The sequence below is a fragment of the Hypomesus transpacificus genome, chromosome 3, assembly GCF_021917145.1.
Source record: "Hypomesus transpacificus isolate Combined female chromosome 3, fHypTra1, whole genome shotgun sequence".
NCBI classification, from domain to species: domain Eukaryota; kingdom Metazoa; phylum Chordata; class Actinopteri; order Osmeriformes; family Osmeridae; genus Hypomesus; species Hypomesus transpacificus.
In genome coordinates, this window is record NC_061062.1 from 5626388 (window position 1) to 5640789 (window position 14402).

At 42.1% G+C, this 14402-nt stretch overlaps 1 protein-coding gene across 2 annotated transcripts; it reads right to left on the reverse strand.

Annotated features, from left to right (window-relative positions):
* Nucleotides 1-5409: 5409 nt before the first annotated feature.
* Nucleotides 5410-9965, reverse strand: tmx1 (thioredoxin-related transmembrane protein 1). 2 transcript variants are annotated; one of them, XM_047046827.1, is made up of 8 exons: nt 9720-9965; nt 9246-9361; nt 8985-9030; nt 8590-8718; nt 8372-8417; nt 8146-8247; nt 7966-8002; nt 5410-7582 (listed from the first exon to the last, which is right to left on the reverse strand). In XM_047046827.1, exons 1-8 carry the CDS (start codon nt 9917-9919, stop codon nt 7338-7340), a joined length of 921 nt encoding a protein of 306 aa, XP_046902783.1. In that variant the 5' UTR covers nt 9920-9965; the 3' UTR covers nt 5410-7337. The 2 variants fall into 2 exon arrangements, with proteins under 2 accessions (XP_046902783.1, XP_046902775.1); XM_047046819.1 differs by having other exon boundaries at nt 7936-8002; nt 9720-9963.
* Nucleotides 9966-14402: the final 4437 nt, after the last annotated feature.

The following is a 14402-nucleotide window of genomic DNA, read 5'->3' on the forward strand; positions in this document are numbered from 1 at the left end:
AGAAAGACAACATGAAACAGAGGACACACACTGTGTCCCTGTACATAACCTATTACAGACTCACACTGTCTCGAATAGACACAAAGTGTCCCCATATCCCTCCACACCCCCATGTTATTATATTTGACGCTGACCCCAAAATATATGTTGACAAACGCCTGAGCCTTGCAATTAAAAGGGACAATCCATGGGACGAGGAGACTGCTGACAAAAGTGCAGTAATTGTCCCTCCTGTCATATAAACCTTGTAATTACCGCCTGGTAATCATGGCATCTTCTCTTGGAGAGGGCGTCAGGTCGGTACAGAAATAGGCCATCTTCCTCCTTCCCTCCCTCCCAGCAGCACTGACTGAAGCTCTGTACTGCCTCTACACCAACATATCTTCTTTCTTGATTGTGTGCATGGGAGATAAACAGGAAGTGTTGACTACGAGGCAGGAAATGTCAAGACAGTGATAGGAAGTCAGCAGGAGAAGGACAGAGGAATGATATGTGTACGTTAGTTGCAATCCTAAGCTCTTGAGAAGTGTGGTTGTGCATGCTGCAGTTTTACAGTTAATAACAGACAACAACAAAAATTAGCAAAACAAACAATTAAAAAACACATTAAAACCTGGCTTTCTCGAAATCAAGTCCCGACACGCAAACACAAGCCCACACCTAGACTTCCACACACAGACTATAATTTGAAGGGGGTATCAGATCGGTGCTGCTTGTCATCTAACGTGATCTATGCTTTCATGTGCTGTTCAGTAACTGACTGCCATCTTACATAGCCTTAGTGAATGCTGCTGAACAGGACAGGCCAAAGGGCAAAACAACCTGTCACTGCTGCTTAGAGGGAACCTTTTGATGCTGCATCTGACTGCGTAACTACAATAACACCAATGATAATGACTCACAAGGCTGAGGGGCAGATAGTGTCACCACTGGCATGGCCTGGTTATGTAACAGCAGCAGCTGTACACGCCACTGTTGAAAGGTACACTACTCTTAAAGATGAACTACAAGACCCAGTTTCATCCTTAGCCTGTCCCTTCACATTTTCCCAAAAATCTTGATTTCTTATGAATATTAATGCTTCCTTAAACATTCTAGGAGCTAAAATGAATAAGGTAAATTATCATACAAAACTCCTCCCAGTGATACCTCAATAATATCAAAAGAACTCCCTCCCCCATCCAAGTTTTTAATCACTAGAAGCAAAACATTTCGGAAATTTACCACCAAATAATCAAAAATAACACTTTCGCAAAGATTTGTTGGAATCCAGACCTAGACTGGTTCTGCTATGGGATTAAGTGTAATTACAAATGTTTTCACCATGACATAATATAATTTGTTTTTACAACATTGGCAATGTCATTGACAATGGTCCCAATTTAGATATGCGTGGCCTCTCTCTGGTCCTCTAGACCAGGGCCTTGGCCTCTCTCTCTTATTTCTGTCTGATGAAACCTTCCTGTGCAGGGGACAGAATTGTTTTAATTCTCCATTTATTACTGGACACAAGAACAATTCAACCATAATCATACTACTTTACTCAGGCTTCTTTTGTGGCTCAGTCTCCGGAGCTCCTTGTCCATCTGGAACTGATGAAAGCCCCTAATGAAAGCAAGATTTAGGTCAAGTATTCAAGACTCAAAAAAAGTATACATTTTACTTAAGCATTTGGGTAAAATAAACATATTTTAAGGAATTACATTGCTATACCTAACATCGTTCACATGTTTGTCATCATTAGAACACCAAGCATGTCCTCTCAATTGGAAAAAACTAATACATGAAATTGGTTGCAAAGTTCCTCGCACAAAATCAATGTCCATTTAATAATATGGAAATAAATAAATGGCTGGGTCTCAAGGTTGTCTGACCATTATCCAATTACAGTCAAAAAAAGCCTGGACCAAAGAAAAATGTAGTAAAGTTATCTTTTTGTCCATCCACAATCAATATGAATTGTACCCAGTCATGATGACAGAGTCTTCTGTTGAATTCCAGTCCCTTAATGAGTCAAAGAGATGTGAGTAATGATACACAGCCCCCTCTAGGGATACAGCTCTGTATGAAGTATTACACTAACCCAGCCTGAAGCCTTTTCCTGTGTTTATCCTTGTGAGAACGTAAGGTGCTATTTCTGTCCGGTGTGTACAGAGAGACCTGGGCATGCTTACACAACTGAGGCCTGGGCACGGCCTCTCACAAGTCAACGAGACGGGAAGATCACAATTACCAGCTTCGCGTCATCTGTTTAGTCATTCCATCGTTTAAATCGTATCTTCTAGATCTGAACTAGGCTTTTCGATTGAATGACACGTGAAGGGCCATAAATCATGCACAGCTTGTCCATGTCACACAACAGCTCTCCGCCTCTCCCCTCTTCATGAGTTAATGGTCCGACTAACCGCTTGGAGGCTACTGAAAGCGCACACCAGCTCTCCGAACAAGTGCTGCCTTGTTGTTCGTCCACCCCTCACACCTCAGTGTCGTCCAGAAACCCTTCGCAAACGTCAGGATCATGTAACTCCAGCTTGGTTTTCACATGCATTTTTGAGGTTTGAGAAAACCCCCTTCTGGCCACAAGGCCAGAGGCCAGACATTCAACTGGGACAACATTTAAAAACTCCCTTGATCCCAAAATGTGTCTCATGTTTCAGAGACATGTACTGTGACAATAGTGACAACAATGTAAAGAAAAATCCTTACAAAAACGATTTCTTCCCTTTACTTGACTGGACATGGATAGAACCATTGTAACTGTGAGTTACTGCAGTTTTAAATGCTGTAGATTACAGAGAATACAATGTCATATATATTTTTTTATTATTAATCACTATTTTTTACTTCGCAACTTCGCTTTGAAATAAAGGGTCTGCTAAACGGATAAAAACCCAAACATGTCAAATGAAAGAGAGCACCTCCATTGCCCAACAGTGTATGTGAAATTCAGGAGTTCAACAATCTGTTTCCTTTAGCGGTGTGGTGACCACCACTGGAAAATCAGACTCAGGTTTGGGCCTTTCCTGGCCAGGCAGGATTTCAGGGAAGTCTGCATTACTCCATGATGCCACTGAAGTTCTTCCACGAGAGTGACAGCTAATCCACAAACAAGATTTTCACCCCCTGTAACTAAGCTCTCCCTGAAAACTGGGAAACTATTCCCAATCCGCCCTAGAATCGGCCAACATCTCTGCGATGTCACTCACAACAAGGATACCTTGTACACCACTCGTCTACTGCTGACTGAAAACGTGTATATTCTGAGAGAATCTATTCAAATTTGAAAAAATACATATTGATTTTTACATTAGTTGTGATTAAGATATGGTTCTACTGTACTTCCGCTCTACTGTACATCCATGGAAAACCTCCATATACAGCACCCCCAACTACACGGCTAGCTAGGTACTGTGAGTTGTCATCAACCCTGACAGAGTTCTATGGCGCCATACAACTCAGAGACAGTAAACTGGCAGGGAGATTAGGGCTGACCAGGCGTCTGTCACCACAGAAGGGGCTGTTGGGAGTACTTGTCATGTCATGCAAGGGCGTCTGACGCCTGTGTCCTAATGCACATCCAATGTGATTAATGAGCCTGGACATGTGAACATGTGAGTCAAATCTGTTCTGCAGTTCAGCACCAAGCACCCAGGTTGGCACATTCACTAACACCCTCATTCAGTCACTCGCATACTCTAACACGCAGTCATTCAGTCGATCACACTCATTTGCACACGCACACACACTCAGTCAGTCGTGCACTCACTAACTCTAACACATACACTCAGCCATTTTAACACACTCACTCACTCACTCACCCATTCACTCATTCTAACACACTCACTCACGGAAAAGGAGTGATTGAAGTGAACATATAAGTGCCAGTGCAGCACTATGCCCAAAGGGATGTCATTGTATACATTGCATCTCCCAGCACAGAGCCATAAAGTAAATATAGGGGAATTTAGACATTCCCTTGTGTACAGTATGAGTTTTTTGTAAATAACTCACAATACCAATAGTAACCCCAACTACTGTCGTAATGTTCTTGAGCAATGTTGTTTGTAAGATTTTATGGAACCTTGGATTTCCCTCAGGATTAATGAAGTGAATTGAATGAGATCGAACTACAACCATGAACAGGCACATGGACCCAGGACAACCATGAAGGAAATGGATCCAGTATATATTCCTGAGAGCCACATACAGAAAACCTGTCTAACAGCAGCATTGTCGTCTGGGTTCATCTACAACAGCACCCACGCCAGAGGAGCAGGGGCGGATCTAGAGATTTTCATTCGGGTGGCAATGGGGTGGCAGAAAGACGTTGTTGGGTGGCCTCCTGGAGGCCAATCAAACCCAGAGTGGGGGGGTACAGTACTCCCTACGGTAAATGATTAGGCTAGAATGTTGTAGTTTAAATTAAACAGTAACATTAATATTATTTATTGAAATGTTCTGTAATGTACAAATAATATTTTTCCATGGGAAGATTGAGGTTCATGTTATTTAATTGTAACTTGTTTCACTACATGCTCTTATGGTTCTTCCCTTTGGGACTGTTTTTTCACAATGTATGCTTCATGTTTTGGCTACCCGCAATGTTTGGGGCTATCTCGTTGTTATGATCAGTGACCTATGCACTTTTGTAAAGCTCTCTCTTAAAAAGAGAAAAAATTAAAAAAACTTGGGGTGGCAGTATTTTTTATTGGCTGCCACCCCTTGCCACCCCTTAGATCCGCCACTGCAGAGGAGAGCCCCCCTCCCCCCCCCCCCCCCCCCCCCCCTCCCCCCCCCCCCCCACACACACACCCTGGAGGACTAAGCTTCAGCTAAACAGAGCGTGTGCAGAAGGTCACTCAAGCTGCAATGACAGCGCTGATTAGAGATCCACTTCCCTGGCCTGCTCCCCTACTGACCCAGGGTGAGGGATGGTGGCTAGGATGGTGAATGATGATGGTGAGGGGAAGTATGATGATGTTGAGGGGGGTATGAGGGTGGATGATGGTGGTGAGGAGGGTGGGGGAGGGAGATCTCTATTCAGTATGAGGCTGATTCACAGGAAATGGTGATCTTGTATAAAAACAGGAAGTAGGAGTGTTTATATATCACAGCGTAACACTGTGCAGCAGTCTTGGTCAAACTGCGTTTATCTACAATTTTATATTACACTTGAACCAAGAACCTGGTGCCATTACTGCAATACACAGCCAGGACAAGATGCAAACGATTCGACTCCATATTATCTGCAAGCATTAAAAGAAAACACAAATTAGACTCATGACTGTAAATCTTCTCATGATTGAGTAACAAGAGGTATAACACTGCCACCTACTGGTTGGTAGTGGTAAGACTTTCAGATGCCATCATCCACCACGACAAGATTCAATTAACGTTTCGAGACATGTATTTTTTCCAAACATATCAATTCTTTATTTAGAAAGGTCTGGTTCACACTAAGCACTGCAGGCTAAGTTTCATGTCTGTGAAGTTGTTGGCCCCAGCAGAGGTGAGGAAGCGTGGGTCAGCCAGGAAACGGTTACATCAGGTTGATAAACAGTCGCAAAACCACCATTAACTATGGTAAGCTTGCTGAAAAGCACAACTTAACTGTAAAAACCATGAGCTATTATATATAGCTGCATCATTAAACTTAAAAGTGAGATTTATGCACAAAAGCATTACAGGTTCTAGCATCCCAGTCTGTTTCTATGAAGCTGAAAGATCTGGAGGGTTGGACGTGTTACGAGCATGTCTGTTGATTCTAGATTTGGTTGATTCTAGATCCTTGTGCTGTAGATCATTTTCAATGAGGACATGAGATGAGATTGAATTCCATATTACCTTCAAAAGAATCAATCATGTTTGTCACCATTGTCTACTGGACCAAATCAGAAAACCCTCACACAATCACACATCAGCACTGAACAGCAAGTGAAACATTTGAGGGAAAGAGAACAAAAAGAAGAAAAGCTCCAGCGACTTCACTCTCACCCACTCCACTTTTGGACTTTGTTTACAGGACAAGCCATCCAACATCCACACACTGAACTGTACAGTTTGTCCAACATAAGAAGCCAGAGTTTGTATCCCTGAAAAACTCTCCACACCAGCATGCACTGTGCCAGAGCAATGGCACGTTCCCAATCAAAAATGGAATCTCGGCAAGAATAAGTAAAATAATATTAGAATTACGATATTAGAAACAATGTCAAACAAACGACCCACCCTGAGATTCCCTTCAGACTGGCATCTAGAACAGCCCACTGGTTCACACTACGTGGCTGACTGTTTAGTTCCACGGAACGTCAACCAGGACACAGTTTTAGACCTGGCAGTCTGAACCAGGCTTCAGGTTTTCAGTATTTTGTAGGTCTTTTCGCAGTGAAGACAACAATAGGTCATATTTACAGCACAAAACTGATGTTTAATCATCCATATTTTATAATAGTCACACAGGTAGCACCACGATCCTGACACTGGAGTAAGCTCAGGCAGCACACAACCTCTCCGTTGTTGTTGTGGGTCAGTCTTACAGAGGAACGAGGGCCACTGCACACTCAAATCAAGTCAACATTTTGGTGTCTTTGCTCATAAATGGATACTTGTGTAGAGTGCAAGCTATGTATCAAACCCTTACACAGCATTTAAGAGATGGAGTTTCCAGATTCGTTTTTTTCAGCGTTTCCTCATAATGTTTACCTCTTTCCTGGAGTCGGAGATAAAGCAAAAAGTAGCTACTATTGTTATTTCTCACGCGTAAAGACACACAGATGATCCGTGTTGCGGTGAACTAACTGCAATTATAACATGAAATGCCTGGGAAGACTTGAAGTGGATGAAAAGATGAACTGGGATTTCTGAGGTACAGGCAGTGGAAAACAACATATTATATTAGATATAAAACATCTTACAAAGGGCAAAACACAAGCAATATATAATTTGTTAAGAGGGACAAACGTAAAAATAACAATAAAAAGATGCATAGCATGAACAAAACTGCCCCAGAAAAAAGATCAGATCTACTGCACTTCATACTTAAACCTCACTCCTTGGACTGGTTTCAGACATGTAGAGCAGGTGTTGGGAGAGTTGCCCCCCCGCGGGGAGGCTGCTGCTGGTGAGAGCAGTCGTGAGAGAGTCTAGACGTCACCCAGGGCAGCCGAGGGACGGGGGAGGAAGCAGGAAGTGGTTGCCAGACCCCGCCTCCTTGAGGCTTAGCGGGCTCCCTTCTGTAAACACTACTGCAACTCGGGGCCGCGCTCCCCCACTAACCCCTCGCTGCTGTTCCCTTGGGAGTAGGGTGGGGGAGGCGTCTGCAGCTCCTGCCTCAGCCTCTAGATGTCCTCGTCCTCCTGCTCCTCCCGGTTGGCCACCACCCTCTTCCTCAGGGCTTGGTCAGGGAGGGCCTGTCCACGTGGCTCTGGGCGGCCCTCGGGCGATCCTCTCCTCCTCCTCCTCCAGACCTCCTCCTGTTCACCGTCCTCCTCCTCGTCCTCTTCTTCGTCGTCTTCCTCCCCGTCGGCCTCTTGTTCATCCTCTAGTTGCTGGATCAGCCGGGCTTGTTCAATTGACTGTTTCTCTGCAGCAAAGCATCATCAAAGAACAAATCAATGTTCAACGGTACACTTATCTACACACACCATGCCTTATGTGTATGGGTTTTGGATATAGCCCCATGCGATTGCATGGGTTGGGATATAGCTACATGCGATTGCATGGGTTAGGATATAGCTACATGCGATTGCATGGGTTAGGATTTAGCTACATGCGATTGCATGGGTTAGAATATAGCTACATGCGATTGCATGGGTTAGGATATAGCTACATGCGATTGCATGGGTTAGGCTTTAGCTACATGCGATTGCATGGGTTAGGATATAGCTGCATGTAATTTCATGAGTTGGGTTACATTTCCTGCCATCGCACACTCACTCTGGTAATAGTCCGAGGAGGAAAACCTACGCGATGGGAAGACGAAGTCAGCAAGGAACACCAGTATCTGAGGAAGAGAACAATGAGCATCTGCTGAAACTCTTTATTGATATGGATTGTCTATCTGCACTAGAAGAACTGTGAGGAGAAATAATAATCACATCAATGTGCATTCTCCTTGTGTCATCAAATGAGCCAGACTTCACTCACCAGTCCCAACACCAGACCAGAGAAAAGAGTGGCCAGGCCGAAGATGACATACGAGCCCCAAACGGGAATCCCCAACTGCTCTGTCAGGTAGTTATGACAACGCTGCAATACAGAGAAAAACAGCAGCAAGTTTTACTTTCAGGTGGTTATGCAGAAACTGGTAGGCTTCAAAATATTCAGCCTGTTTGCTGTTGCTGGATTTTATAATAACGACATCCTTTCTCACCCGGATAAACATGGACAGCTTGAAGAGAGCAGACATTGTGTTCATTCTGTAAAAGGACAAGAGAATCAAGAGATGAAATCTAATTTGAACTTCCAAAGAAGTGTCTGCTCTATCCTGTTCCCATAAACACATGTAAACATCATCTCTAAACAGAAATTAACAAAAACTGTGATATCTTGTGCAATCAGCCCAAATAACAGTCAAGACAAGAAACTCACAAAAAGGAAGATGGACCAAACCAGGAAGAGACGGGCTCAATCGCCTGCCACCTCTTCTCATCTATGAAGCTCAGAAAGTCATCTTTAGTACGTGCTCCCTGGTACCTCCTGAAAACCCCATCCTTGCAGCTGAACACACAGAGTTGAATCAGAAACATTTAGAATTGAAGCAGACATAACAAGATCCACTTAATAGTCTGACCCCAATTTAACTATAGAACACAATATTTTAAAAAGGTAAGCAATATATTATATTTAATCAAACACATTCAGTATTCAGCACAAGTATGGAGTATTTCTGTAACATTTTCAGCTGCGGTTGTATCTTCATTCAGCCGTGTCACACTGATGAACAGGAAGTCATGTGGTGTTAGTTTTTTGTTTTTTTTACTCACTGGTAAATGGTCGGAAGTGAAGTTATGATGAATCGCCCGCTCAAACCTAAGGAGACAGGATATGGTTTCTTAGAATAAGCTAGCATGTCAAGAAATGACTTCATTATAACTAACAAACTACTTTCAAACGCAAACTTGATCATTGAAATGTTTGTTATGTTTATTATATGTACTGTAACATATTAGTCTGACTTGCTGGGCTAGTGGGCTAACATGTCCTCTACTGTAGTTCAAATGACAAGTCCTTCAGCAGTCACATACCAGGTTGTTCTGTGACGTCCACCTTGGCTATGTTGACCCCCATGTCCTCCCCCCAGTCAGCAAACTCAGTCCATACCGGCTGAAGCTGTTGGCATGCCGGACACCATGGTGCAAAGCTGTCGAAGAGGCGGGTGGGTCCAAGCATAAGTGTCAGCAGACACTGCAGTGAAACATCTAATAACTGCAACGTTTGCTACGGCTAGTACACAAATGTTTGTTTACAGATAGCTAGTGCTAGCTAGCTAGCTTCCCATATTAATCACGCATTTTTTGACAAGCATACTGTAGCTAGCTAGCTTTCGAACATGATATTCTATTTGGAATGTCAAGAACCATCAAGAACAAACCACCTTGCTAATTCGCTTTACTACACTTTTGCCAGCAACGCAAAATACCGAGCTAAATAAAATAGCACGCCCGCTGAACTAATCCATGACTAGTAAACTAGCAAGCTATTAGCTTCCTCACACTTACAATTCTATCATCCACTCTCCTTCCAAGATGTCCTGCCAATTTCCATCAGTGACTTCTTTTAGGCTGCTGCTTTTGGCAGAAACTGGTTGCAACGTAAGATGTAATGCCAAAACTAAATAGCACATCAAGATTTTATGATTAGATCGCCACGATAAAGATAACATTGCATCGCCACTTCTGCTACCCAGCGGGTACGCCATGTTTAGGTCACTTGTCTCCTTCCTTCTTCCCTCACTTCCGTTTACCGACCGGTGCAACGTCTGCACAGAGACACGTGCGCAACTAGAGGGCAACATTCAGCACTCTCTTCCTAATTGTACTCAGCAGTGAGAGTCAGCATGTTAGAAGAGCCAAGCTCCAAAGCCCATCAAATCCCTTTAGTAAAAACAGAAGCAAATGATGGATCCAGGCCATTAAAAGGCATCATAAGGTTGAGTCATGTTTTTGGCTCGAAGTGTGTCTTTGGCAAACTCCCTAACACTCTTGTGGCGAAAGGGGCACAAATCCCCACTGACACACTCTTGTAGACAGCTTTCCCAGAAGAGTGGAATCTGTTATAGCTTTTAAGTGGGGACCAACTGCATAATAATGCCTATTGATTGAGCAAAGGATGTCATAAAAGCTCCTGTAGTAATTCTCATATGAATATATTTCAATGTAAAATAAAATTCAGGTTGCTCAAATACCAGGGAAAACAACCATGCTTCGATGAGTCCAATGTGATCAAATCTTGCATTAGGGCTTGATTGCTTTACCTACCTTTGGTATCACGGATGTTACAATCTGAATTTTTTAAGATCAACATATTTCGGCTCGAATTTGATAGGCGCAAATTGTTTTGCCTTGAAACTTTTAAACTCAATTTTTTTAAGATACATTTTTTTAGGCCCGAATTTGAGCAACCTGAATTTTATTTTACTTTGAAACATATTCATATGATAATTCAAGAATTTCAATATTAAATATTCAATGTCTTTTAAAATTCAAAACATTGTCACTGATTTCCTTCCATACTACCTCCCTTTAGCTAAACATTTGTTTAATTAGCAAAATAGCATTAGCAATTTCATTCAGAGACCCGAGGACTGTACTGCTGTTAACTAACATTTTACATTAATATGTAGCCTAATTGAAAGACAAACAAACCGATCCAACTGTGAAATTAGATTTTATTAATGATTTAACAAGAATTTACAATGTGAAATCTACGTTGATTACACAGTTGACTACAATGTTCTGACTAGTGATGTTTTTGGCGGCCTGTTTTAATTTTAGTTTAGTCTGTGTCAAGCTGTCATTAAATTTTTTATACATTTTTGTCACATAGGCCTACATCATAAAAAAATAAACAAAATAAACGGGATTACCTGTTGAACTACTTTATTTTCTTTAAGTCAAAAGCATCATTTACTGTGAAGCTAACACACATCCAAAGTACATCAATTTGAATATTGTATTAAAAATTGTTTCTACTGCTAGATGACTAGATGAGGATGGGTCTGTAAACCTTTCCCCACTCTGATTTTCTGTGAGGTTTAGGCATTAGGACTGACGATTGGTTCAATCCAAAGCCAGTTGTTTCGTTGCTATGCCAAAACCTGTTCAGAAATCGGGATATCAGAAAAGAAAAGAGAGAAAAGGAGAGAGCTAGCAAGGGCATTCGACCCCCAAATAAAAGTAATAAATATTTGTTTCCAGTCAACTCCGAAAATGGCGCCGAAAATGGCTGCCTAGGTAGGCTCTCCTGCCAAAGTAAATTCCTTGTCTGTGCAAACTTTCATGGCGAATAAATATGGAGTTAGATTAGTTTCATAATTCAAACAAACAAACGCAACACGATTCAAACAAATTTAACACGATCCAAACAAACGTAACACGAATCATACAAACCTTACACGATTCAAACAAACAAACATAACACGATTCAAACAAACGTAACACGATTTTCAAATGTATTTCGTGATTCACAATTGTAACGCGATTCACAAATAAATGACCCTATTACATTCGTTTGCAACCTGACAAACACAAGTTACAAATCCCTGCATTCGTTGGTGTGAATCCTTGCATTCGTTCGTGTGGATTTTTGGAACTTTCCTGACGCGCTTTGATCCACAAATGCATTTTTTCTAAAAGATATCCTCAGCAGCCTATCAGATCGTCTCTTCCAATTTTAGCCAATCACCGGGCTCTGCGTTAGCCTAGGAAACACGGAAAATGACTAAACATGAATCCTGCCATTCTCAACAATATTTAATCAGGTATGATCATCGGTTTAATAAGATTAACAAGCAATATTTCACCTACATGCTACCAGACGACATTGCTCATGATCTGAAGGAGACGATGTCCGTCATTATGGCAGGTTGTTGAAGTCCACATAGACACGTTAATGTGATTGTTTGTCAGGTTGCAAACGAATGTAATAGGGTCATTTATTTGTGAATCGCGTTACAATTGTGAATCACGAAATACATTTGAAAATCGTGTTACGTTTGTTTGAATCGTGTTATGTTTGTTTGTTTGAATCGTGTTATGTTTGTATGAATCGTGTTACGTTTGTTTGGATCGTGTTAAATTTGTTTGAATCGTGTTGCGTTTGTTTGTTTGAATTATGAAACTAATCTAACTCCATAAATAAACACCAATTCTGATTCTGATTCTGAAAGAAGCTCCCAGCCAGGCTGCAGAGACGAGCAGCAGTAGCCACGATGCTAGCCAAGATGCTACCAAGAGGAAGCTAGTTAGAGCAAAGCTGACCCTGAGAAAGCGCATCTTCTGCATTGCTCTGAGGACATTCTGCACTTTACCTGTAACTTGGCAGGAGGAGAAAGGTCATAAAAATGACTTGTGCTCCACAATGAGCCAGGAGAGGCTCAATCCCAATACTTTCCATTGAATGTGAAATGGCTAAACAAATTGACTTCAAATACATTATAAATGACTTTGCATCCAGAAAGACAAGGAAGATGGCTGTATAATAGGCAAAGATGAAGGCAGGTTAATTGCATTTTATACTCGAAAATATGGTGAGTGTAGCAGATCTCAGTGTATCAAAATGTTTGTGTGTGTGTGTGTCTGGCCCGGCGCCACACAAGTTGTTAAGGCCTCAATTATATTTATAAAACTTTATGTTTAAGTTTTATGTATAAATATGTATTTGTTTTGCTATAATGTAGCTCCCAATACTGAGCAACTCTCTCTAAGTTTACATATGTTTTATGTAGGAGAGAGAGCACACATGCGTTAATAAGTAAAGACCTAGGGGGGGCCCAGTCACTGGACCTTTTCAGGGGCCCAACAATTTCTATGGGCGGCCCTGGCTACACTACTACTAAGTAAAGTCACAATCTTCCAACAATTTTTCGTGTCTCTCTGTCTCTCAACTTTTTTTGTCTCTCCTTCACTCCACGTGCACTGATCTCCTTCCCTCTGTTTGTAGTCCCTTCCCTTAACCAATTACACAGGTAAACCCTGATTGACAGCTAGTGTGACCAAATAAACATATCCAATGAATAATATGTTTTAGAACTATATCTTATTTATTACTGATGACCATTTATTTATATTTTAACAATATGAACAAAACATTTTCAAATACTAACTTAGATTTTTTTTTTATATGAAATGCTTTTATATTTATGTAATATAATACAGTTTAATTAGACCGCTTATTTTTCAGTAAGTAAACAGAACCTGTATATTTTAAGGTCTACCACTTGGGCTACAGACAGTAGACTATTACATTAACCTGCTCCGAAATATAGTTAACGTTTCCGAATCATAACGCTATTATTCATTACTTATTTTTCAGATGAGTTTGTTAAGACATTTATCTTAAGAAAAGGAAGACGCCTGATGATGAAGATAACCAGGTAGCCTAAGTTCACATTACCTAGCTAATTTGCATGTTCGGACAGACCTGCCCCCACTGCTAAAGAAAATCCTAAAGGAAACACTGGGGATGGACTCTTCTCTGGAGTTGGCCAGGCTGTGGGTGAACTGGGATTGTTTGGAGGAGGCCCCTGTCTGCGAGATCTTCAACTCACACCTCTGGGGGAGTTTCTCAGGCATCCCTGTGAATGAACAGGGGCAGTGGGGGGTATTTCATTCACTGTATCACACCGTTGTCACAAAAAGCGAGCTGAGCTGGAAGGCAAAGCTCTCGATTTACCGGTCAATTTTCGCTTGTACCCTCACCTATGGTCATGAAAGTTGGGTCATCATGACCCAAAAAACGAGGTCGCGAGTAAAAGCATCCAAAATAGGTTTCCTCAGGAGGGTGGCGTGGCGGGCGTCTCCCTTAGAGATAGGGTGAGGAGTCATCTGTGACGATCTCGGAGTAGAGCAGCTGATCCTTTGCGTCGAAAGAAGCCAGTTGAATTGGTTTGTGAACCTGGTAAGGATGCCCCTTGGGCACCTCCCTAGGGAGGTGTTCCAGGCACATCCAGCTGGGAGGAAGTGTCAGGACTAGGTGGAGAGATTACATCTCCACACTGGCCTGGGAACGCCTCTGGGTTCCCCAGTGAGAGCTGGTCAATGTGGCTCAGGATAGGGAAGTTTTGTGCCCCCTGCTGGAGCTGCTGCCCCCACGATCTGAGGGCATTTTTGGGGGGCATTCTTTTCACAAGGGGGGAACGCATTTACAAAGCATGTATGAGAGTCAAAATAAGAGCAGACTTA